We start from the raw sequence: 26134 nt of genomic DNA, 5'->3' as shown, positions 1-26134 counted from the left end.
ACTGAGCTATTGGAACTGCTCTGGCATGATTTGCTAATAAATTATAATAAATTATAAACAATTTCGTTTCCCACTATAATTATTACATAATAAATAGGTGTTAGTTTTGCCTGCACCTGTTTTTTAATGAGCAGTGTTATTTCTGACCACAAGAGGGCGGACGAAGCGCAAACCGGAAACCGGAAATAGAGTCAATGTTACTGTGCGAAATTCAAATTACCGTCACAAACACATTTTAAAGACTGCTGTCCTGAACGGTGTATGACTGTCGATTGACTTTATCGCCAAAGTCGGGTAAGTTTTTATTGTTGGTAAGCAAAGTTCTGCCACGTTGCAGTAATAATATACGTTAGGTTCTGCTGAAGTTACGTTACTTTTAACGTTGTTTAGTTTTGAGTACGACGGTAGTTTTTGCGTTTTCCACTTTAGTTGATCTGACAGGGGTTCAATACAACCATTGATGCTATAAAGCCTCTCTGGTCCAACTGCAGAGAGCATTTCGTACCGCGAATCCGGGAGGATGCCTGTGGAAAAGACGGAGTACCGCGGAGCCGAAGAGCTCTACAAACACTATGAGGTTTATGAGACAATCGGTTCAGGTAAGATATGTTTCCACAGGTGATGGAGCTCTGTAAATGCTGTAACTTCTCTTTAATGTTTGAGACTCTTTCTGTTTTTCCAGGAGGCTTTGCTAAAGTCAAGTTGGGCCGACACATCCCGACAGGAGAGAAGGTCGCTATTAAAATCATGAACAAGAAGGATCTAGGGGTGAGTTGAGATGACTGCTTTGGTTCGTCTAGATCTTTTTCTCAATTTTGATATTAGTGATACATGAAATACTGTACATGTAATGTGTGCAAAATCACAAAAAAAAAATCAGTTTATTGATGGACCATTGCAATTAACTGTCATGTCACTGTCTTGCTTTATATCAGACAAAAACCCTTTACCAAAGGTATACAGCACTGTATTATATTTTTGTCTTAATATTGTCTTGAATTATTTTTTTGTTCTGAAATGCTGTTTTTGTTTGGATTTTTTTTAATGATATTTTATTTATGGTTCATAATCTTCTTGCTCTGATTAAAAATTGTACTCTACAGAAAAAATGAAAGCAAAACTACAGAAATCAAACAATAAACATCAGAAGTCAATCGTAAATGTTTTTGTTACTTTAGGATGATTTGCCCCGCGTGAAAGTTGAGATTGAAGCCATGAAGAACCTGAGTCATCAGCATGTTTGTCGCCTCTACCACGTCATAGAGACCGCCACTCAGATCTTCATGGTGCTGGAGGTAAACCAATTCATACATAGACACTACAGTATGTGTTAGTGTAAAATAATAAAGGGTTGGGCACTAAGTGTGGACATCAGTTTTTGCACTCATATTATAAGTAAGTCTACAAACCTTTTTTGGATAGAAACTGTGATGGAGCTGCTATCTATGAAGATCTCCACAAGTCTAAATTAAAAGAAAAGATGTGTCCTGGAGAAAGTTTATCATGTTTGGTCAGACATGATTTATTTGAACACTATGGCATGAGCTGTTTATTTGCTTCCATTAAACTTTGACAGAGTACAAGTTATCATTGGTTTGCACCGAAACAATAGGACTTGTGAAGATGTACTAACATTAAAAGCTGATTTGCACATTGCAGGCAAGGCAGCTATTACTACTGACAGTTGCGTTTAAGATACGTCACTGACTAACTTCTGTATTTGTTTTTTTAAATCATGTGTTTGACAGCTCTTTGGTAATTTAATGTGGGTACACAAGTGTGTAGAATACTTAATATGCCCGTCTTTAAGTAGACTAAAATCTTGGAATCCATCGGGTACTTTACAATGATGACATAACCCTGTAGGATAATGGGCAATGTGTCTCGGCTCTAAAGAAGCCAGTAGATATCTGGATCATGTATTTTTAGGTGAAGACTTCTTTTCCTTGTGCTGGTCATTGCTTTTCCAAACTGGAAAGCAAATGTGAGACTGACAAATAGTTCTCTGTCTGAAAGCAATTTTCTTTAAACTTGATGAAAACTTCAATTGTTTTCAGATGACAGCTGATGGATTCAGAGAAAACTTACTGATCACTGTGTTTGACTTCCTTCACACTCCACAATTAACAAGGATGCTCAATCCTGATTTGTTAACACTTACATTTAATTGGGAAAAACCCAGAATGTTGACCCAGACCCAGAATGAAACCTGAATGTTTCCGGCAGCAGAATGTTTTCCCCTCCTTTTAGTTTCTGTATTCACATTCATCATGCTAATGTGTGTTTAGGCTTTTTCTGAAAAATGGCATTACTGTACGGATATTTTCCTGTAGTACTGTATAGGTGGAGAGTTGTTTGATTACATCATTGCAAAGGACCGTCTGTCAGAGGAGGAGACCAGAGTGTTTTTCAGACAGATTGTGTCTGCTATGGCCTACGTTCACAGCCAGGGATACGCACACAGGGACCTTAAACCGGTAAAAACCACAACTGGGTGCATGGGAAAGTGTGATCTTTTAATCATGTGATGCAAAAGAGAAATTATGACAAAATATCTCTGCTTTTCTTCAAGCTTATTATTTTAAAGTGTGCTGCAATGCCTGTGTCTCTAACCTGCAGGAGAACCTGTTGATTGATGAAGACCACAACTTGAAGCTGATAGACTTTGGACTGTGTGCCAAACCGAAGGTACATCATCACAATCCCTGCACTGTTGTGTATGTGCTGAAAGGGTTCGGCCCCTTAACTCTTTGTCTAAGGAATGGACAAACCACCACAAACTTGATATCTTTCAGGGTGGAGAGCTGCCCTTCTATATTCTGTTTTGCCAAAAACGTTAAATCATTATCTTGGTGAAAAATGATGCCTAAAGACAAGTGTATCACCTTTAAATACACACATCAGCATCTTGTGGTCTTTTATCACGTGGTTATCTTTCTCTCAGGGAGGTTTGAGTTATGAGCTGATGACTTGTTGTGGAAGCCCTGCATATGCTGCTCCTGAACTCATCCAAGGGAAAGCGTATATTGGTTCTGAGGTGAGACAGGTGCTTACAAGTAAAACCCTTGGGCTTATAGATTTGTACTTGTTTAAACCCCGAAAACTTGCATTTGTTTTTCCACTAAAAGTAATGATTACCTGCCTGTTCCACACTCCTGCCTTTTCATGCTACCTTGATCATATTTGCTGGTGCATGACTCGGTGCAACTGAGCTGTGAAATCCCAGCTGTAATGCCTCAAGCTGAAATACTGCTGTGTGGTGTGTAACCTCCAGGCTGATGTGTGGAGTATGGGAGTTCTGCTGTTCGCTCTGCTCTGTGGATACCTGCCTTTTGATGATGACAACTGCATGCTCCTCTACCGGAAGATTACAGTAAGACATTTTCCTCTGCACTCTGTCTGAAACTGAGTGACATAAAATTCTAAGCCTTAGCTATGGACAGTATGGTATCGTTGATAAAATCTATTGTTATTACTAATAACTAATAGTAACCACATACTCTGAATATATAAATTTTCCTAAAGATTTAACATTAAGACTTACTGGGCAGAAATGTGCAATAATAATAATAATAATAATAATAATAATGCCATTTTTGTGTATAAAGACATAAAAGTAAAAAATCCTTTTTTTTAAATCTAACATTAATATTGTATCAGTTTTTCTGTTGCATTATTATTGCACAGAAATAATATTTTAAATGTTAATTTCATTTAATATTTTGATGTCAAAATATGAATATTATATTAAATGATTTAAATAAAAATGTGACTTTTATATGGTATGTTATGTAATGCATAAATTGATGCAATGTTGTGACAAGTAATTTGTTAGTTAATTACCGTCTAAATGTCGACCGCTGAAACAGAGACTAAAAAAAAAACTTGAAACCCAACAATCTGTAGAATATATTTTGTTCGATTTTCAAGCTACGTGCCATTTCTATTAATTGTCATAGCATGTGTTGACTTACATGAAGTATATTTTTCCACAAATATACTTTAATTCTCGTGGCGTTACTAACGCATGGATGCGTACGGGATGCGCTCCTTCAAGCAGTTAACACCAGTCGATGGTGATCGATGAACCGACAGGTGTCTGTGTTGTGAAGATACAGACTCATTTATTTATATCAAGTCACTGGATCGCTGCCACCTGTGTATCCTGAGTAAACTAGTACTTTACTGAGGATACACAGTAGTACCAGTTAGTACTACAAGTGTAAGTGATCTAAAGACGTTCATTTTCAGGAGGAAGGATTTCAGCATTTGAGATTATTACTCGTTTGTTGTTGAGAACAAGACAAAAGTTCTTCAATGTTAACAGGTTGTGACACCTGTGGTTCTGGTTTGAATGATGCTGTGTTAGTCATGTTAGTGGTGCATTCTATTTTTTAATACTTAACTTGGTCACCAGTTTGCTTTGGGCCAATTCAATGTTAGCCAGAGCAAGTTAAAGACATGTTTTTATGTGCCGTTCTGAGCTCATAAGCCCGACTTACTTTTCCCCCAATTGGTGCCCAATTCACCGATTAAGTAAAGACCGCTTGGCATCGCTACAGAAAATGACTCAATGGGCGCATTTAGAAACCGGTAGCAGAGTTGTCCATAAAAACACAACCATCGCAATGCAATCAGGGGTTTAGAACTTCTCCAGTTTTTAACCTTTTACAGTTTTTTTGTCCCCCTAGTTTGAAAATGTTGCCAGCTGAGGCAAAACCAAATAATTCTTGACTTTCTCTTCAGCACTGTGGCTTAGTGGTTAGTGCTGTTGCCTCACAGCAAGAAGGTCATGGGTTCAAATCCCAGTATTTCCAACATGACCATACTGTGTACAGTTTGCATGTTCTCTCAGTTTCTGAATGGGTTTTCTCAGGGTACTCTTGTTCCCCCCCCCCATAATCACGAAAAACATGCGTCTAAGGAACTTAAGGTTATGTTGGCCCATAGTGACACTCAAGGTGCAGCGGCTCAGGAACAACACTCCATCTAACCTTGGAATTTTGTTGTCCACTGCATAATGGCAAATAAAGCTTTTTTTTCTTTCTTTTCATATCTGATAATGTGGTTTTATGTTTTTGCTAAATCCACAGAGAGGTAAATATGATAACCCACGGTGGCTCTCTCCAGGTAGCATCCTCCTCCTCAACCAGATGATGCAGGTACACAACCAGTTTTGTTTTTTGGATTTTTTTTTTTATTCTATTAATTGTCCACCAAATATAATCTATCTGCATTCACTCTCCTCAAAATTTGACTTAAAGCTGTATCTGTCATGTTTGTCTGATGATGGACATTTTAGTTTTCAAAGTAGAGTTTCAGTTATGATACAACATTGATAATAATCTGGACGTCTTCTGGAATGATTTTCCGTGTATATTATGTTGTAGTTGCTGTGTGTGTCCTGTAGGTGGAGCCCAAGCGGCGTCTAACAGTTGGTCAGTTGCTGGACCATCCTTGGGTGATGAGGGACTACAACAGCCCAGTGGAATGGCAGAGCACGCAGCCGGTACACACACACACACACACACACACACACACACACACACACACACACACACACACATGCATTTTAACAGCTTATGGTCAGAAGTGACTTGATTTTCAATAAAACTATTCCTCTGTATAATTTCATAATCTTTTCTATAAAGGGTATTTTTTTTATTTGTTTTTATTTACTTTTTTAGTCTTCACATAAAAGAAACATCAGTTTTGGACTTTGTCTAAACGTGTCGATTCTTTTCAAGCTTGGACACATAGATGTGGACTGTATCACTGAGATGGCTGTCTGCATGAAGCGATCAAGAGAAAGCACCACAGCACTGGTGAAGGAGGTGTGTGTCTCTACTTGCATTTGAGTGTTGACGTTGAAGTGAACTATGCAGGTCTTTGCAGCTCTTTGGTTTATTTTTGTTGTTGTGAATGGTGATATGACAATTAGGTATGTTAAATCATTTCCTACACTTTGTACATTGTATAAATGAGTTTTTACATCGTGCAACAGTGGCGGTATGATCAGACCACCGCCACCTACCTGCTGCTGCTGTCAAAGAAGATGAGGGGCAAGCCTGTTCGCCTACGCCCTAAAGCAGCTCTCTGTGAGGACTCATGTTCTCCTATGCACCAAGGGATACAGGTGAGATATGAGACCACAACTCCCAAAAGGCTTTGTTCCTTTTTTAGTCTTTACAACTGCACCTTACAAATGAACTCTTTGAAATTTCCATGTTTCTTGATTGTTTTGTTTGTCTTTGTTCGTTTGCTGATGTTCCTCCCTCCTCAGGCGAGGGATCCCCTCCACTTCAGCGAAGATGAGGACGCTGTGATTTTAGGTTCTGTGGATTTCTGCTCAGACTACATTGATGATTGTCCATGGGTTACAGCCACACAACACACACTCCAGGACATCAGAGGTCAGCCGGATGGATCATCAAACAAAGACATGGTATGTCAAAGCTGGAGCATGCACACTGTGTGTCTGTGTGTGTGTGTGTAAATGCATTTCATTTCATTATATATATCATTATAAGGCTTTAAAAATAAACACAATATAACTCGGACTGACTGTCATTTTCACATGCTGTGCAAATGGAATAGACAACAGGTGGAAATTATAGGCAATTAGCAAGACCCCCCCCCAAATAAAAGAGTGGTTCTGCACGTAATGACCACAGACCACAACTCATTTCCGATGCTTTTTGGCTGATGTTTTTATTTCACATTTGAATGCTGGCAGTGCTTTCATTCTAGTGGTAGCATGACGTCTGGAGAACGTTCTGCTGCCTGCAACATCTGCCAGCATGACCGGTTTGGCAGTGGGTCAGTAATGGTGGGAGGTGGCATTTCTTTGGGAGAGCCGCACAGCCCTCCATGTGCCCTCCAGAGGTAGCCTGACTGCCATTAGGTACCGAGATGAGATCCTGAGACCCCACATGCTGGTGCGGTTGGCCCTGGGCTCTTCTTCATGCAAGACATATCATGTCTCCACCAACGCCACATTACACCACAGACTGTCCAGGAGTTGCGTTAGTCCAGGTCTGGGAGGAGATCCCTCAGGAGAACATCACCTGATCAGGAGCATGCTCAGGTGTTGTAGGGAGGCCACACAGCCACATGGACCTCCATGGGTTAATAAATTTGATTTCCATTGGTAACTTTGTGTGATTTTGTTTTAAGCAAATTCAGCTATGTAAAGAACAAAGTGTTTGATAAGAATATTTCATTCAGATCTAGGATGTGTCATTTTGGTGTTCCCTTTATTTTTACGAACAGTGTATATGACTATTTACAGTGTGTGTGTGTGTGTGTGTGTGTGTTTTCTGTAAGTTGGTTTAAAATCCTTGCCCTTAGGCCTGTTTGCAGTGGTGGTCATGGGCTATAACTGTGCCAATCTGTCTTTGTGTTGCCACAGAGGCTACCATCTCCATCAGTGGAGAAAAGACGTGCTCACACCCCGACCCCAGAGAGAGGGCGAATGACAACACAGCACTGGCAGGAGAGGAGGAATAGAGAACAGGAGAGAGCATGTGAAAACAAGGAGAATATCGCTGTTCAGGACAAAGATGTGGACATATTCGTGTTGCCTCCCCCTCGAACTCCTGCGTCTTGTAAGAAGAATCCACGGCCCAACAAGAATGTGCTGACCACACCCATTAAAAATACCAACAACAATAGCACCAAAGCCAGTGCAGTCACACCTAAAGGTAAGCAGATTCTTCCGTTCACCCAGCTATAGCCACTAATGGTGTGCATACATTTCTTGCATTATGCAGTTTATTTGTATACTGTAATAGATTTTTTTCCAAACACGAGTTTGAAGCACAGAAATCTCTATTAGATTATTTGCATTAACCAACTGCCCCTCTCCACACTGCTTGTGTTTCATTAACTGTCCCACGCTCAGTGTCATGCAGCTCTCATAATCACAAGTGCCACATCCACATGCTACACATTTGCATGTAAATTGTCTTCTGGTAATACACTCATTTATTTAGTCTGTTTTTATCCCACAGCCACTCGTATTTATATGATTTAGTTTGTCATTGCACCATTGAAAAATGGACATGCACAATAACTCATGTACAGACTTACTATCATTGTCAACTCAAAGGTGAGGTTATTATCAGGTAGCTAATTCTGTTCACTTGTCTGTGATTGAAGGACACTAATGTAAATGAAAAATCATTAATGTCTTAATTGTTTGTCAAAGTGAATTCTCTCTAGTCGTCCGGCCTCATTAGTTCCCTCCATGAACCGGCTGAGGTTCTGCTGCTGACCCAGCCGGCGCTTAAACTACAGCCTCTTGTTCTCAGAGTTACAGTACTCTGTGTGTGCGTGTGCGTGTGTATGTGTGTTATCCCCAGGCGTGTGCTGTGACAGGTGTAGCTGTCTCTTTCCTCCATTCCGTGTCCCACGTGGGCTGTAGTGACATGTGTTCTTTTGCCACTGAAGCTGAGCTCTCTTTGTGTGTGTGTTGTGTGTATATATATATATATATATATATATATATATATATATATATATATATATATATATATTTGTATATGGCCAAGGTTTTGTGCTCAGTCTCATAGCCCACCAGGACACGAATAAGAAGAGCGGTACCAATCACTTTCTCACTTAACAGTTAACTTTTTTTCTTTTCAGTCGGCCAACTTTGCTTCTGTTCTATCAACCCTTTTGCAAGCTGTCCTTAAAATATTTTCCGAACACATTGACATTGTCATATTTTTATTCTTTTCTATATCGCTACAGCATTGAGCGTGTGTTAGAGAGAGTTTTTTGAGGAGAAATATATATAGTTTAGTGTGTCTAACAAGGCACCAGTGTGTTACAATGTCTTTGCTCAGAGCTAGACACACAAGTTGCTCAGTTGTTGATTGTACAAATCAACATAACTGCTTCTCTTCTGTACCAACCAAAGGAGAACAGAAGAGACTGGTTGCGTTTAATTTTTAATGGCAGCTTGCCAGCTGCATTGCCTGTCAACATTAGCCCATGCTACTGTTAGCCACACCCTCTCAGTGAGAGGGGCGTGTAGCACGTAAGGTAGGTGTGGACAGACGGAGCTCATTAGCATTTAAAGGTGATGATGATTAAAGTGTTTTCTATTCTCTCCTATCCCTGTGTGTGTTTCAGGTGGAACCAGTGCATCTAAAGATCACAGTAAAAAGAGGGCAGCAGAGAACAAGGAGCTTCCAAATGCTGAGATTTTAGCCTTCAGTCCAGAGCGAAGGTGAATGTTTCTGCAGGATGGAGCAGTTTAGCGGCTATGTGGGGTAATCACCAGTGATAGGCTAGGAGGGACGCCAAAGTTTGAATAAAAGATTGAGCAGGGCCAGATTTCTGTCAGAATAGTGCAAGTTTAGAAATTCATGTTAGTTAAGCATTGTAGTCGATCAAACAACCCAACAACACTTGTTTGCTGTCTAGGTCTCGGTCTCTGGACATGGCTGTTCCGGGAGACAGTGGGAAGAAAAAGAGAGGCGGAAAGGTGTTTGGTTCCCTGGAGAGAGGCCTGGATAAGATGATCACCATGCTCACTCCCAGCAAGAGACGAGCCCTGCGTGACGGCCCGCGTAAGATCAAGGTATGAGTAGGTAACGCATATTACAGTACTGTGTCCCACAAACGTACACATTAAGCCATTTCTGTGATGTTTTTGTTTGTCTTTCTGGTAGGCACAGTACAACGTTACTTTGACCAGTCACACCAACCCAGACCAGGTCCTGAACCAGATTCTCTCCATTCTATCGGAGAAAAATGTTGATTTCACACAGAAAGGGTAAAAATGCCTGTTTCCTGCTTTTTTTAACAGACAATTTGGTCTTTGACCCAATCCTAATCATCTTCTTTGACTTCATTCAGGTATACCTTGAAGTGTCAGACCCGGAGTGACTTTGGGAAGGTAACCATGGCCTTTGAACTGGAGGTGTGCCTTTTACAGAGGCCGGAGGTTGTCGGGGTCCACCGCCAGAGGCTGAAGGGAGACGCCTGGGTCTACAAACACCTGGTGGAAGATATCCTCTCGACATTCAGCATCTAAATGAAGCACATTCCTGAAAGCATCACCTCCTGTTACAAAGTGAATGTGCTCTGGCCCTTTCATGTCAGCAACATGATTCTGTATCCAAGAATAAAAGCTGTTTGATGCACAGACTCATAGGATGGCGTTGTAGTGCATTAATGATCACGCCTTCATTATTCACAGTGAGTATTTAAAATCATCTATAGGCCAGCCTTCTCTCCCCAGAGTGCATTTCACATTACATTCATGAACTCTGCATGTTAGCATCCTGTACAGCATGTCTCTTTTTATGTATAAATGATTGTGCTTTACCTCTTCATAAGCTGAGTAGGATTACTGTCAGCCCTCTCGAGGTGAATGTGTATTATTAAATCTAACAATGCTCTTTAAAGCATACCTTCTGGCTACTTATTATGTTTATGTAATGTTATTCTTTCCTGTAAGTGTTGCAATTCGTTCAACAGATAAAAAAGGAAAGCATTGCTAATTTGTCCGTGTTATTTTTATATGATACAGTGGTCTGAATTGTCTTTTATTTCTTTGTACTTTTTGTCTCGTTTTAAACTTGTAATGTGACTGAGATTTTACGTGTAAAAACAGGATAATAAATGGATTCTGGTAAATGACATACTCTGTTTTTGGAGATGACTTTTTTTATTAAACCTTTTTTCGATTAATTCTGTGCTTTTTGTGTAGCTGTTTAAACTGTCATATGATTTTATTTGTAAGGCTTCACACCTCACACCAATGAATGATTTCTTAAACCTTTAAATACTTCACAATGTAATTTGCAGTAAATAATCAACTTGAATCTTCATTTTTCCAGCATTAATTCTTTGTATTAAAGATACTGAGCTTGGAATTAAAAACCATTCAAAATGATGGTTAATTATGGTCGGGATTGTTGGTACATTATTGTTATTACAGATTGAATGAGTAAGTAATGATCACTGCCTGCAACATCTGAACGGGCTGAAACAAAAGACTTCGAGGAATCCTTCACCCTCCCTCTCCCAGGACACAATGGCTCTTTATCACAGCAGTGCTGCCACTAATCGGCATTTGTTTGTAGCAGGTTCTCCTTGGTATCTCAACAGGGAGGAGAAGGGTAATGGTTTTATGTGATGATTAGGGAGTTTTAACCTTAATTGAGTCTGAAGATTCTTGGTGGGGAAGATAATTTAAGACAGAGGTGAAGGTGGGTGAGGAAAACAAACATCCTTCTCAGCTTCATAACCTACATGTTACTCCAGTGGTGGTGGTGTGATACCTGCTGGGGTTGATGTTGATGGATCAGAGCTGTGTGTGTGTGTGTGTATGTGTGTGTTTGGGTAACAAATGGACTAAAAACTAAAAAGCGATGTAAATCTCAAACTGCTTCCACCTGTGTGTAAAATCACATGTGAACGCTAGAATGGTTTGAGCTGCTCAGTCTTCAAAGATTTTGTTCTTTTCGAGGTAAAGAGGAGAAATGAGGCATCTACTGACAACCGCTCTTCCTGTACTCTGTGAGTCCAATGGTATTATACCAGCATGTTCTCAAGTTACTTTCTGTGAGGCAGGTGCATTACACATCAATTCCCTTTTGGTCTTCTGTCTGTGTAACTATGGAGTATTTTGGTATTTCTATTATTAGGTTTTCTAACTCACCACTTGACTGTTTTGGGTTTTATAATTATTAACACAGACGGTGTCTGTTTTCTTATCAAAGATTTTATAACCCTCTCCAGAGCTAAACACAGAGGAAAACAACAACATGCATCCTAAAATACATAGAATTCTAGATTTGTACTTGAAAGGTGACCACGAATGAATGGTAAGGGATACTCGGCAGCCGCATGTTGAGGAGTTGCCACTATGAAATTAAAAAGTGATTATGTGTTGGTGTAAACCACTTGATGTTCAGAAGCCACCATATTAATAGTCACTAGCTCTATTTCATCACATTTCCACATTCTGTTTTTAGGCAGCGTTCCCAGGTGAGGCAGCAGTGTCTCTCGTTCTGTGCCCTTTGTGTCTTTACTCCTGGCTTGCCTCCACGCTGCTTAGACTCATCGCGTCCATCACGCCTTTAGTCATCAGCTCCCTGCATCAGTCCCTGCTCCTGCTCCTGGCCGTGGTGTATTGCCAGCATTTGTTTGTCTCTGTTTGTGGTATTTCTGCATGTGGTCCTGCACCTGTTACACCTGATTCTGTTGGTTGGGGTTGTGGCTGTTTTGACTGCGATGCCATCAAAATGGCTGACAGTGTCACCATAAGTGAGAAAATGTATCAGCAGAGACACCGAACATGCAACCCAACTGACTAATAAACAATCAGGCAGCAAGGCTTAAATGATGCAAAAATTTCATGATGTGTATTTCCTTGAGTAAAAAATCCTTGCCAGTTGTATTACCTTCATTTATTTAATGAACAACTGCAGAGGATATTTACACTGATTCTATTTAAATTGGCTTTGGGACACTTTTCAGGAGGCAACAGGGAAAAAAAAGCACTGATTAGTGCACGTCCTGGTGACCTAAATGAGGATGAAAATATATCTGCTCGTTGCTGCTTTAGTAAACAGCCTGCAGTTTCCACTCATCTATCATCTCATTTTCTCTCTCTTCATCTTTAAATGTGACCTCCACCAATTATCCACCATGTTGTTGTGCTGTTTTCCTCCCATCTGTAGATGTCATCATTAGACATGTCTGTCAAGTGGAGATGAGCATATAAGGAATAAGAGATCTTCTGCATTCATTGTACTTTAAATGTGTGTTTTAACAGTGCAGCCCAACAGTGCAGGACGTGCAAGTCGCATCCCCGAAAAACACCAATAAAAGGAGTTAACAAGGGGAGAAACTATGTGCGGTGTATTCATTGATCCAAGGCAGTGGATGCTTTTATGAACAAGTTAGCAGTGTGCGCTGATACGCTGTGGTTCTCACATCACAGGGAAGTATTAGAAAATGCATGAAAAACAATTTGATTAAAATCATTAGCACTCCAGCCTAAGGGTACATCCATGAAAAGTAATGGGTGAACTTTTGCTTCTTGTGTGTGAGTGTGTTTGTGAAAGAGACCGATAGAAAGACAGACGGGAAATGAGGCTGGATCATAGAGATTTATTGCATGGCCATGGCATCCTAATTAGCATAAAGACTGGACCAGCCCACTCAAGCAGAGAATTAAAAACCTTAATTGTGCTGTCAGCCTTCCTCTCTCTTTCTCACTGTTGAGTCTGCCTCATTCCTCTTGCGTTTGTCTCCTCACGCCCTCAGCGCACTCTCTTCTCTGCCTATGAAGTGGCCTCTGTCTGTGCTGTTTAATTGTTAGTGATAAATGAGGAAGTGGGATGTTTGTAATGTCTCGCAGATAGGAAGAGGACGACAGAGATCATCTGGAGACACAACATTCTAAGATGGGATTGAGAATAAAGACAGTAACACTTCTTCTTTTTTTTATTAATTGTGAATATTGATGTTGATACAGATGTTTCCTCCACTACATTTATCATGTTTAGTCTCTTATAGCTTTAATTTAGTTGATCTGTTTTCTGCTGTATAACAAATAATATGACCACCCAGTAGTTTTCTGTTTAGGATGCACCACACTTGGCATAGCTGGCTCAATTTTAAAATGCATTTCATCTGAGAAGAAAGTCCACAACATGAAGTAAAAATATGTTTTTGTTAAAATGAGCCCTTGTATCTTATACATGACTTACAGAGTCCAGTAGACAGGCCTTATTCATCGTACATTGTCCTCTAAGACAAACCCACTGTGGGCTGAAGTGGAGACACAGTCAGATCAGACGGCAACAGGGTCTTCTCTTTTAGATGCCCTACTCTCACTTTTCTCCTCCTTTAGTTCACGTTTGATGATCAGCACAGTTTCATTTTTTAAAGTCCTTCATTTTTATTTCTCCTGCATTAAGCTGCAATAGATTCTTCTTCTTCAGACATCCCTTGAAAACTTGTATTGGCTTACAAAATTTATTTCACACCTGTTATCAGAGCTCTGTGCTGTATCCAATACATTTCTATAGAAGTAATTGAACAAAAGACATTAATTTTCCCAGATTTCAGGCCTGATTTTAGGTATCATTAAGCTTAGTTTAATTTCAGAAAAATGCATCTTTCCTAAATGCAACTGCAACTTGGAAGTTACAATGGCATGATAACTGCAGTAACACTGATTTGACGGTACACAGAAGTCAGAGAAGCCAAAAAAATACAAGAACTTCAATAAATCCGAATGTGGGGAGACCACTTTTATAGTGGTATTTGATTACAATGTAATATTTGCTTTTGGTCATTAATCCAGTTTGGAATATCCAAACCAAAAACACGATCTATTCGTATCTCAAATTCAGCTAATTGTAAGTTAAATAAATGATAGGAGTTTATGATCATATCTATGTTGTGTTGGATGTGACCCCACTGTGGATGCTCTATTTTGATTCTCTGATTCTTCTTTTTTTTAAATTTTATTTTATTTGCAGGATGACTGACAAAAAAAAATGACTCGGCATGTTGACAGAAAGACAATGGTACATTTTTTGAAATAAAAAAATGTCCCCAGAACTTAACGTGCTGGTTCAACTTGAGGGACAAATGAGGTATATGGCTAATGTATTCATGGATAACAGAATATTCTGTAGAAAGAACTGTAGGAGAAGGCGTTTGGTGAGGGTCAGTCCTATTTGTTTGTCTCTGCTGTCAAAGCCTCCCCTTCAGCTGCAGACAAGACTTAAGAGGCCAGTACCCACTGCTTCTCCTCCCTGAACACTGACAGCTCACACACACACACACAAACACACACACACGCTCTCCAAACGCTTTACCCCATTCCTCCTACCTCTTTTTAACCTATCTGCCCTCGGTCTCTTCCTGTCTCTTCCTTTGCTTCAGTTTCTCTTATTGTTTTTCTCTTTCTATCTTTCCTTTTCTTCTCTCTCTCTTTGTCCTCTCTCTATATGTCTCTCTCTAATTGGTCTCTGCTAGGTTAGCTTAGACAGGCCGATTCATCATAGCACTATCCTCAGAGACAAACCCTCAGGGAGTGAAGTGGAGATAGAGCCAGATCGGAGGGCAAGAGGGTCTGCCGCTTGTAAATGCTCTGCCCTCCCCACTTTTTTCCTCCCTTCTCTTTTTCTTCACTCCCTCCTTTCTCCACTCAGCTCATACATGTCGGTTTTTCAGAGGGGGGTGCGTGAGGGAGGTAAGGAGGGAAGAAGGGAATGCAGACACATTAGTTAGGCTATTAGTTCAACAAGCTGCTTCCATGCCTGTCAATGGTCCGACATGAACGTGCTGACACAACACACACTGACACACACACACACACAGGCACACACACACACACGCATGCACGCACGCACACACAGAAGTCATGTCTTGACATTTGTTCCATGTGGTATCCATGTGAGTGAGTGACATGAAGTAGAGAAAAAAACTTCATAAGAAATTATTTCAGGTGTGTAAAACAGAACGTATAAGCTCTCCGTTTGAGCTGCATTATTATCATTGCAGTGGAGGAATGTAAAAGCTCCTTCTGTGAGGTCCAACTGTCTTCTGTGACAAGGTCAAACCACTTTTTTTGTCTGGAAGAGAGATTCTGTTCATTTGATGAGGCAACAGTCAGAGCAGCAAAAGACCGACTTCCTTCACAGACTTCTGGAATTTTAAAAAGACTACTTTAGTTAGATAGAAACTGGGAAATTCACATACGAAATGTTTAAAAGTAACAAAAGACATCAATGACAGGGAATTACATATGAAAAAGAGTTTGACACTACAGAGCAATACTGTTTCAGATCTCACACTCCTTACATCAGGACATCCGATTCCACCATCTGGCATGTCCCTTGGCATCTCACCTGGAAAGAAACTCTTTAGCATTTGGATGAGACTCATCATTTTCATCACCTATAATACCAAATCTTCAGAGCATCTAGACAATGCAATCCTGATAACAAGTGTGAAAGTGTGACATTATGACCTGACAATAGTTTTGTGTAAAAACCTCACCAAACCTCTGTTAATGATGTTTTAGAGGTTTTGAGGTTCAAGGTTTGTTTTATTTTGCATTGCCGACAGATACTAAAGGACACATATGCAAATGAAATTATGCAAATGCATGTTTCAAGCAAATCCACAAAACACAATTTCATTTTGACCTCCCAGATTATGAAACACTGGAATTAAATAAGATATAACTCTAATATATTTCTGGTTTTCCGCCCTTTTTGCATTATCTTAATGTTGGCTGTTTGTAAAGATTATGCCCATCGAAGTCATTTTTCAGCTTTCTGAAACATTTGAAGCTAAATGTTTTAAGTGCATGTCTGAAATGTTCTGATTTAGTCTCAAGATGTCAGTTTCTCTACGCTCAGATGTTTTGGAATGGATTATATGAGGATTTACTCTTCAAGAAGTTCAGGATACTGGACAGTTTCAGGCTAGTCTGATACTGATGTTATTTTCTGGTAACGTTTACTTGAAGCTTGGTCATGATCATCTGTTTGCTTGTGATTCTCTCATGTTGAAAAGGATGTTAGCAACAATAGAAAAGATGACAACAATATCAAAGATGTATACTAAGACAGATGATTTATATTAATACAGTAAATTAATTTTTTTTAAAAACACAGTTGTTGCATGCCAGTTGCACAAAATCCAAATTCTACATCACAAACGAACTAATCAAAATATGCAGTATAGAGTAAAAAGAGAAAACATGGCAGCACTCATGAATATGCAACACGTGTAGTCTGTTAGATCTCTCTCTGCTCCTTCCTCTCCTTCTTTTTGCAGTTTCTCTTTTCCATCTCTTCCTGTTTGATTCAAAGGGCCTGCTCTTTCATTTCTAATATCTCTACTGTATTTCTTCTTCACATTCCCCTCGCTCTCCTGCATGAGTCCCTCTTGACTAATCAGCTGCGGCCCAATTATGCTCTGTTGGCCCCATACCTCTTCTCCACAGGGGCTCTGGAGGGCCAAAAACTACTGATGTTGACTGACGTTAATTTGCATGACTTCTTGGCCTTCATAAGTACCACTGTTTTCCGTCTCCTGCTTTCGAATAGGAAGAAAGAGGAGTAGGAAATGGATTGGAGGGGAGGGAAGGTAGAATGTCAGCAGATAGTCAGGTTATGTAATCTGAAGCAACTTGAAGAGGGTTCAGGGTGTGGCTCGGCTGTCTAACTAACTGAACACTGTCAAAGCCTCATTTTTCACGTCGACATTGATCTGACAGATCTTGCATCAGCCCAGGACCTGTCAGACAAGCGTTGTTACTAACAGTGATTGTTTGGCCAAAATTCAATTGTTTTCAAGCTTAGCAGACAAACTGAAAGTGTGGTTTTACTGAATTAAACTGTCCATCCACACCCCAACACTTGTCTTTCCACCTTTTATTTCATAGAAGACTAAATAAGGAGTCATGAAGGATAAAATGTGTGTTTCTTTTGATTAATTGTACTTTTGTTTGCTGATGTACAGTATACTAAATGAAAGAAGTGGTAGCCTTTGAATTATCTCTTACTTTGTCACTGTCTCCCATATTAGCTACTTCACTTACTTTTGTGAGACCCGAGGCTGAAATATCCTGACTGTCATTTCTTAGCAAGGGTTATGCTCCATCTTGAGCCTGCAGTCCTCATGATGCATGGCAATAGCATCTTGTTAAAGGACTATTTCTTTGTTAATGGTATTTTTTGCTTTGTTTCTTTTTTTAGACTTTGCAGCCCTCGTCAGAAGCACACAGGACATTATATTACTGATTTCACAGGCTATTTAGTATCTAATGTCTATAGAGATTTCACTGTGCTGCTGTGATGTGCAAACTTGGTCAGTTGGTCAAGCTGGTCAGTTTCAGTGGTTGGAAAACATCTGTGGCAGGTTTGCTCGGCGCTACGTGTCATGTTCTTGCCCTGGGATCCTGTAGCATAAAGTGAAGCCTTCCTCCAAGTGTTTATTTCTTGCCAAATGATGACAGCCTTTAGTTGGCAAATAACTAAAACAAGCTTGGACACACACACACGCACGCACACACACACACGCACGCACGCACACACACACACACACACACACACACATACACACACACACACACACACCACCATTCTTGTGTCCTGGGCAGACACCCAAGCTGCAGACAGACCGGCCTGTTTCACAAGCTGGGTTTGTGCTGTTTCCTGTGTGTGTAGCTTGTTGTCGCCATGTCATGGCTTGTGTCTTATTATCACCCCCTCCCCCACTCTCCTCCTTTCTTCCACACACATACAATCACAGACACAAATGCACACACACGACTGTCCACTTTTGCTCTTGGGCTCTTGGCCAGCAGCCAAGCACTGGGACACTGCAGCATTGGGACCCTCCATTCAATTTGAGTGGTGGGGTGAGTAAGGGGGACCTGTGCCCCCAACCCCCCACCCCCTCCTTCCAGACAGATGCCCTGAGATGAAATCTGTGTCCTCAGGATGAAGCTGCACAGTAGGGTTACTGTGAAACAAACACAAGCTCCTGCTGTGGAAGCCAGCAACTGTCCAGGCCAAGACTGGATGTGGAGGAATGTGACGTTTACATTTATATATAAAAGTATAGGTATGTATTGTTTATGTGTTTAGTTACATGACAACACATCTGCAGCTAAGTACAGACACTGGAACTTCCAAAAAATTATTTTTTATTCTGAAGGACCAATAAAATTATGGCAAATATTTACAAATAATTACTTCTTAGCTTCACATTACAGGTACATAATAATTCACCGACAACAGTCACTCAGGTGGACAGATGGACTGGTACATAAATTGAGTATGAAGAGATGTTTCAAGCAAACTGCAAGTGAATATTTCACAGTTAACTTAAATCAAGGAAATAATGTAGTTGTGGTATTAACAATAAAAGTTTGAAAAATAAGCATAATATCAAATTCACAATTTATTTTGTTTTCTGAACAAAATTGGTCACAATTCAGGAACAAAAAAATGAACAAAACAAAAAAAAAGGAGATAAATCAAGTGATATGATATCTTTGGCAAATTTGCACTGCAGTAAAATACATTCAAATATTAAGACAACACACAACACACAAAGAGAAAAAACACCAAGTTTTGTTTGCAACTACTAGAAAATCGAATTAAAAAACATACACGTTTTCTTAAAGAAGCATTTCTTTTAACATTTTTTTAATCCTCCTCTCCAGATTATTTGAAGGCATTTTTTTTTTAACTTCATTTTGTGTTCGTATCTGTAAATCTTTTCTGCTATTTTATATGTTTTTTGTATAAGAATCTATCATTTAAACAGGCATCACAGGCTTTGGTGAATACTACAGATATGTTTTATTTTTGTCACATTTTGATTTTAGTGAGTAGAACTGGCTGAATCATTAAAACCCAATTTTGTCTTTGCATTCTGATGTGTTTTTGATATTTATTTGCTTTTCTTAAGCTTAACAACACAGTTTTAAAGTTCTCTTTCACACCCGGATAGGAAGCCATGGACACAAAAAACTCCAGATTGTTATAAGAAAGGCCACAATAAGGTGAAAAATCATGTCTTTTTTTGATTGAAACATCTGCTTAAAAAGCACAGTTGATTTTTCTAGTCAGAGTCCTCTTCCACAGTTGAATAATATTAAGATGTACAGAACATTGTAACACTTCAGTATGAGATCTGTCCAAAGCCTAGTTATATCAGCACGCATAGAACAGATTGTGCCACTAATTGCTGTCAAGATGTGATGCTGAAATCCCCTCAGGTTTTGCGAAGGCAGTAGCCATCTTCATGGATTCATATTGAGATACAGTCAGGCTTTGCACGCTCGGTGAGAAATCATAATAGAGAAAAAACTCATTTGCATTTATTTCAGTTCCTTATTTGATTTTGAGCCGGGATTAAAAAATATATATATGTTCAGGGTGCGATTGTATTTTCATGTATAGTAAACTGTAACATAGCTGAAAATGAAACATCTTTGACTCGCGTTTCTTTGTGTTTTAAATGCTCTATTTAGATAAAGAATATGTAATACAATTTAACAGAATATGTAGCCAAATAGAAATACCACCTGCAATATTTCCATTAAAAATGACCTTGCTTTGGCACAAAAGACCAATGCTTAATTCCTATTCAGACTTTCTGACAGGACAGTATGAATCACATCTGAATAGTCAGAAAGAAAAGTAAGAATGGAGAGGAAAAGGAGGATTAACAAGACTGTCAAAAGACAGAGGGTGGACTTCACGAGGAGGGTCACAGGCCTGAAATCAACAGAATAGTTTTAATATTCCTAATCCTGGTGGTATGGCAGTGCTACAGAAGGGGAAGGAGAGGAGAAAGGGGGGAAGACGAGTGCATGAGATATGATGAGATTAGGGCTGAGGGAGGGGGGAGAAAAAGGACAGGATGAGTTTCTGATGGCACAGCAGGTTTGGACTCCCCAGGGGAACACGGGGGCATGAGAGGAGGGGCAATCACCACTCCACAGAGGACAAATGAAGGGATTGAGTGTGTTTCTGTACTTACTGTATATTTGTGTGTGTGTGTGTGTGTGTGTGTGTGTGTGTGTGTGTGTGCGTGCGTGCGTGCGTGTGTGTGTGTGTGTGTGTGACCCCTTGTCTTACGTACTTCCTACAGTACCACCCACAATGATAGTTTGCTCTGATCACTGCAGTCAATGTCACGGCTGCCAGTCGAAGCGACTGTCAGCCAATGAGATCCCATTCTCTCAACACGGAAACCAATTAGGTCAAAGCAATGCGAGGCAAGCAGTGTCACTATGAGATGCATAGCTACCAAAAATAATCCTGTTAATGTATCACTGGGTTCTTGGCTACACTGGATAACGGGCATTGAATTTGGTCGACTTGGTGGAGGCACGACTGGACTCACTTCACTCAAGGAGAATGACTCCAAATCAATATATCTAGATGTTTACAGTAGTGTGTGTGTGTGTGTGTGTGTGTGTGTGCGTGCGTGCGTGCGTGCGTGCGTGCATGTGTGTGTGTGTGCGTGTGTGTGTGTGTGTGTGTGTGTTAAAATTGTGCAATTACTTGGTTGAATGAAAAAGCAATATTTGCAAGAAGACTTCAAATATGTCTGTTGTCTACATGGCACATTTTGCGTTTTGTGCGTTTTTTCAGAATCAAGCCAGTGGGCCCTGTTTAGGACTTTAAGTGTATGTACTATTATTACTATACTATGTATATGTACTACTTCTAACAGTGGGAGGTTTTATATAATCTACAATCTTGTTTTGTTTTGTTACCTTAGTATTGTGTGGTCATCTTGGGGTGTGTTTATATATAAAATTAAAGGCACTGTCCTTGTTTTTCAGCTGGTGTGGTTCAGGTTCAATAATGCCTCAGAAAGGTCAAGAGAGAAAGATAGAACTAAGAAACGGCTCCTGTTGTATTGCATGATGGCAGCGCAGCAGGCGAACCGGCAAAAGAGTCTTCTTTAGAATTGTGAGCGCACAACTTTTAAGGTCTAGAAAAGGACCGTCTCTATTACTATTTTAAAACCCAGACACAACAAAGAAACAATGCAGTTCGGAGTTTATAGGTGTATGCTTGTATAGCTAAGGTAAATCTTATGTTCTGGCTGCAGATTTGGTTCCTCCAATCTGTTAGCTAGTAAAACTACACAGTAGCATGAAATGCCACGGTTAGTCACACATACCCAAACAAACCAAGAAAAGCAAACAAGTGCAGACGATGGCTAAAACATCACCACTCACAGTTTAGTCTTTTTAATGTAAAGAAAGTGTCATCACTAAAATCTAAATTCAAATGTGAATAATTGAAATTGCTATTGACAATGGGATGTCTCCTTCATAGGCTATTGTACAAATCTTGAATTGACAGATGCAAGAAAGGAAGCTACGTACAGGTTTAGGAAGATATTGCCACTCTGTGGGCCCTAAAACATCTGAGGGCAAAAACACTGATTTCAGATCAGTGGTCAAGGGCAAATCTGTCCTACCCCTGTCTGTATATGATGGGTAAGGCCTCAACCTTGGTGTCATATATTGTCACAGCGCAGAACTGAAAAAAAAAAAAAAGTTTAACTTGTATTTGTCAGATTATTTACAGAAATAATTTCAAAAAGCACAAGGACATGCACTCAAAACGGGAGGAGAAGAAGAAGAAGAAGAAGAAGAAGAAGAAGAAGCAGAAGAAAAAAATACTAATGGTCTTGAAAGGAAGTCAGAAAGTTAAATGGTGACTTCAAATGATATTTAAGTCTGTTTGTGCTTTTGTAGTCAGCCGATCCACTGGGGTGGGCCATCTTTGGGGAGTTTAAAGAGAAATAGAAAAAAGATCAAGAGACAGTGCGTAGACAGAGAAAGGCTGCCACTGCCTCCATGTTCTTCTTTTGAATATTCAGGAATAATATGGCATTTTAATAACATCACACTTGTATTAAATGAAAAAAAAATGATCACAGGAAATAAAACTATAACAGGAAAATCCATTGGGTCATATTTTTATGAAATAAAAAACGTCTTTCCATAGTTTTCAGGATGTCATATTTCACTGCATCGTCATTATCATCATCACCACTATTCTAGCATAACAGTGAGACAAATATAAATCATTACAGGCATTCACTCATCATAGAGTGCAGCACAGAAAAGCTTCTTAATATATTACTATGTGTCTCCATCATAAATAGCTCTTTATCAGGACTTGATCTTGTCTGCTGAAGTAGGATAGCACCTTCTTATGCAATACAGTAGTAAGCCTACATCCACACAATGCATTTTCTGAAACTGACCGTTTGCTAAAGCCAACCCAAAAAGAATTATAATAAAATAAGAATTTAGCAATCCTAACCATTCTTGATCATAATATGTAAGTTGGAGGGTTATTAGATCTTCACCAGCATCAGCATCAATATAATTTCAGCCTGCCTCTATCTTTCTCTTTCTCCTTCCAATCATTGTGTATTCATTGGCAATATTAGTTGTGTCCTTGTGTTGTACTCTTGTTCTATGTTCTTTTTTTTTGTTAACCACTGAAGTGTTAACATAAAACTAATTGAATATAATGAAAGAAATTCTGACATCAATATAATAAAAGGGTATAGCATATTCCTCAAATTTCTTCTCTGAGGTTTTTTTGCCTAACATGCCAAAACTGAAGGAAGAGGTGAGGTCGTTATGAGATTGTGTCTTTGTAAATGTGTTACATATGCTATCAAACTTTAGCATGTCCACAAAGCCAGCTCACTACACCACAGCAGTAGCCAGGAGTTAATGCTGTGTCTCAGCCAATTAAATGGGGACAGTTTTTTAGTTACTTTATTTATTTGCGAGATGCCGTTCATTCCTTTGCAAAGCATGGAGAGACTGACTGGAGAAATAAGTGATGTCATTGGTAGCTGTACCTGGTGCTGCTTCACCTTCAATAACTTTTTTCTGTATAATTTTATGGCAATATTTTTTGAAAATGAATCATGACCAATCATGAGCTGGTTATATTTATGTACCTAAGTATTGATCCTGTAAGGTAAGTCCACCCATCCATAAAATTAAGAACTGGCATGCCCATTTTGTGCCATAATTTTTATGAAATTTGTGGCTTTGTCCAGGAATTTGAAATGTTTGTAACACTGAGCTTAAAACACATTGTTAGAAGCATTACGCTAAGTCAACTTAACCTAGCAACATGTGAAATGTTCCTCTGACAGTTGTTATAGTTGACAAATATAAATTGCTTGAAAGCTCCTTCTGGCTTCCCGTGTTTGAAATCAAGACCCCCTTCATTACAGGTATGTAGTTCTCACATATTACATTTACAGTTTTAATGGTAAACCTGCTGAGGACACAATACTGAAATGTATTTCAATGCTGCTTCATGGGGTCATGGCTTAACAAACAGTCAATTGCAAAACTGCCGTACAAAGTAGAGCAAGGATTTTCCCTTTTTTCCAAGCATTGTGATCCCAGGGAAATGGTATTGAACCTACATCAATGTTAGTGATATGAGGATTTTGGTATTATAAACTTATGACAGTTGGATTGTCTTTATTTCACCAGTGCATGGCATAGAAAATTGATTGATTAATGTCAGGGCATAAAAGGACTGTTTAAAAAGTGATTAAATGCTAATCATATCAACAATGTCATCAAAATTTCAAATGACACATTATTGTACTATACAAGTGTCTTGTGTTTGTAGATAACTTGTTGATAATTGGTGAGCAGGTCAAATTTTTGCTTTTATGAAATGTTCAAAGTTTTTAACACTGTCATGCCTGTGTCCTCCCACAAATCATACCATTACACTTTGCCTATTATGTAGCCCAGCAGCAGATTTGTTGTTGTGTCAATCAATCAGTTTATACTTCACTAACATCAGAAAAACTTCATCCCAAATTGTTGTCCATATGTAGGCAGGCTTGTACTTAGCAGTGCTGGTGCTATCCATTCCTCCCTTCTCCATCTCCTTATCCTCATCGTCATCTTTTCTCAAGGGGAGGGGGTCAATGGCGATCATAGGCTGATGCTGTTGCGGTGGCAGCTGCGCCCGCCCCCCGTGTTGTTGCACTGTAGTAGTATGGTGACCCTGAGAGGAAACACAGAAAAACCATATGAAGTTCTGTCGAAAAATGTGAGCCTTGTTTTCAAAGCTTTGCCTGTTGGTCATGATGTCACTGTGCTCACAGTGTTTAAGTTTTATGACCTGCATTAATAAATGTTTTACTAATATGCAAACCAACAAGTTGGCATATTGTCGCTCACCTAAGAGGACCTAATTAATATGGGGCTGTGGGAAGACTGAAACTCATCAATACCATTTCTACTTGTCCTTTTGTCTAAATGTTCATTTCTTCATCCTCTTTGACTTGTCTTATAGTTAAACAGCATATCCTTATAGTAAACCATAAAATATTCTATTCTTTCTCTATAGCTAAACAGAAATAAACACAAAGATATATTTCATGACTATTACTGTGACAGACTAAAACAGCTGCTAACATTGCTTTTTTTTTTTAATGCCGAGTCGATAACACACATATAAGAGCTACAAGCTATATCTAATCGTCTAAAGCTAAAGTTCTGATGTAAAAGTAGGTTTGTAGGTAATAATCAGTCTTTAAATTCACACCATAAACTAATGGATTGTCCGGTCACCTACAGACCTGATATGTTGAGATGTGTATGTTTTTTAAAAACTCAATCACTTATTCTGCTCATGTGTCTCTTCCCAATGGATTTCTGCAGCAATGCTGGTTCTTATAGATAGGAGCAATTATCTTGCAGAGTGTAATTTTTTTTTTAAGCATGATGGTTAAAATGACAAAAAAAAAAAAATAGGCAAGTTGTAATACATCTGAAATTCCCTTTCCCCAATTCAGATGTAATGTAAATATGAAATGAGCAGCTTCAATTTTCTCTTCAGATTATGTTTTACTGTGAATGTGAGCAGTGAAAGGGGGGTGAGATAACATGAGCTGATGAAGTTAATGGCAGGAAAAATTAGTCTCCTTGTCATGCAGAGCCAAAAAAATGAACCACATCTGCTTTCTGATACGCTTCTCTTCATCTCCTACCTTCATTCCTTTTCCTTTCTCACACACAGACACGCACCATATCAAAGTGACAGTCTAAGCTGACACACTGAGTACAGCTCTACTACTCCTTATCCCCTGAGTCTATTCTCTCCTCAGGGAAGAGGTCAATTCAATACTCTAACCCCACGGAAACCCACACCCACACACGTTAAAGCACAGGGAAAAGAATCCTCCTACACACACACACACACACACAAACACACACACACACACGCACACACACACCTGTTTGTATCATTTCCATCAATCAGCCAAACTGTGCGCTGACAGGTTATGTCCATCCACAGTGCCAGTAATCTCAGGAGACTCTTTGGGAAGTGAGTATTAAGCCGGTCTAACAAACTATTTAGTCTCTGTCAAGACTTCATAGACCCTCTCTCCCTTTTTGGCCCCTTTCTAAAACTCCTTTTTCTTTCATCACCTCTATTCTCATCCTGCCGTCCTCCATCACAATCTTTACCCATCATTCTTAAACCTTTCAATGTCTAGTAATACATCTAGTAGTGCATCTTGTCCCCATATTATGTGA

The 26134-nt window shown here is 39.4% G+C and overlaps 2 protein-coding genes across 6 annotated transcripts in view; one reads left to right on the top strand and one right to left on the bottom strand.

Annotated features, from left to right (window-relative positions):
• Nucleotides 1-209: 209 nt before the first annotated feature.
• melk (maternal embryonic leucine zipper kinase) lies at nucleotides 210-10599 on the top strand. 2 transcript variants are annotated; one of them, XM_068322113.1, is made up of 18 exons: nucleotides 210-294; nucleotides 492-599; nucleotides 683-768; nucleotides 1179-1295; nucleotides 2334-2477; nucleotides 2620-2688; nucleotides 2945-3037; nucleotides 3275-3373; nucleotides 5094-5162; nucleotides 5411-5509; nucleotides 5748-5834; nucleotides 6005-6136; nucleotides 6284-6445; nucleotides 7412-7703; nucleotides 9139-9235; nucleotides 9433-9589; nucleotides 9681-9784; nucleotides 9868-10599. In XM_068322113.1, the coding sequence occupies exons 2-18, from the start codon at nucleotides 521-523 to the stop codon at nucleotides 10043-10045; spliced, it is 2064 nt and encodes a 687-aa protein (XP_068178214.1). In that variant the 5' UTR covers nucleotides 210-294; nucleotides 492-520; the 3' UTR covers nucleotides 10046-10599. The 2 variants fall into 2 exon arrangements, with proteins under 2 accessions (XP_068178214.1, XP_068178215.1); XM_068322114.1 differs by lacking the exon at nucleotides 210-294 and having other exon boundaries at nucleotides 488-599.
• Nucleotides 10600-18716: 8117 nt separating this feature from the next.
• The window catches only part of pax5 (paired box 5), a 58440-nt gene continuing 51022 nt past the window's right edge, over nucleotides 18717-26134 (bottom strand). For all 4 annotated transcript variants that reach the window (XM_068321647.1, XM_068321649.1, XM_068321648.1 and 1 more), the window contains exon 11: nucleotides 18717-24596. In XM_068321647.1, coding sequence (XP_068177748.1) covers nucleotides 24514-24596 — 83 coding nt within the window. In that variant the 3' untranslated portion in view covers nucleotides 18717-24513. The remainder of the gene's footprint in view (nucleotides 24597-26134) is intronic.

Source organism: Antennarius striatus, chromosome 8, assembly GCF_040054535.1.
Source record: "Antennarius striatus isolate MH-2024 chromosome 8, ASM4005453v1, whole genome shotgun sequence".
NCBI classification, from domain to species: Eukaryota; Metazoa; Chordata; class Actinopteri; order Lophiiformes; family Antennariidae; genus Antennarius; species Antennarius striatus.
The sequence above is the reverse complement of the archived record's forward strand: the minus strand, read 5'-3'. Positions and strand labels throughout refer to the sequence as shown.

Coding starts and splice junctions, on each gene's coding strand:
- melk (XM_068322113.1), top strand. CDS start 521: ATGCCTGTGGAAAAGACGGAGTACCGCGGAGCCGAAGAGCTCTACAAA. Junction 769..1,178: donor TGAACAAGAAGGATCTAGGG/GTGAGTTGAGAT, acceptor TTGTTACTTTAG/GATGATTTGCCCCGCGTGAA. Junction 5,510..5,747: donor AATGGCAGAGCACGCAGCCG/GTACACACACAC, acceptor ATTCTTTTCAAG/CTTGGACACATAGATGTGGA.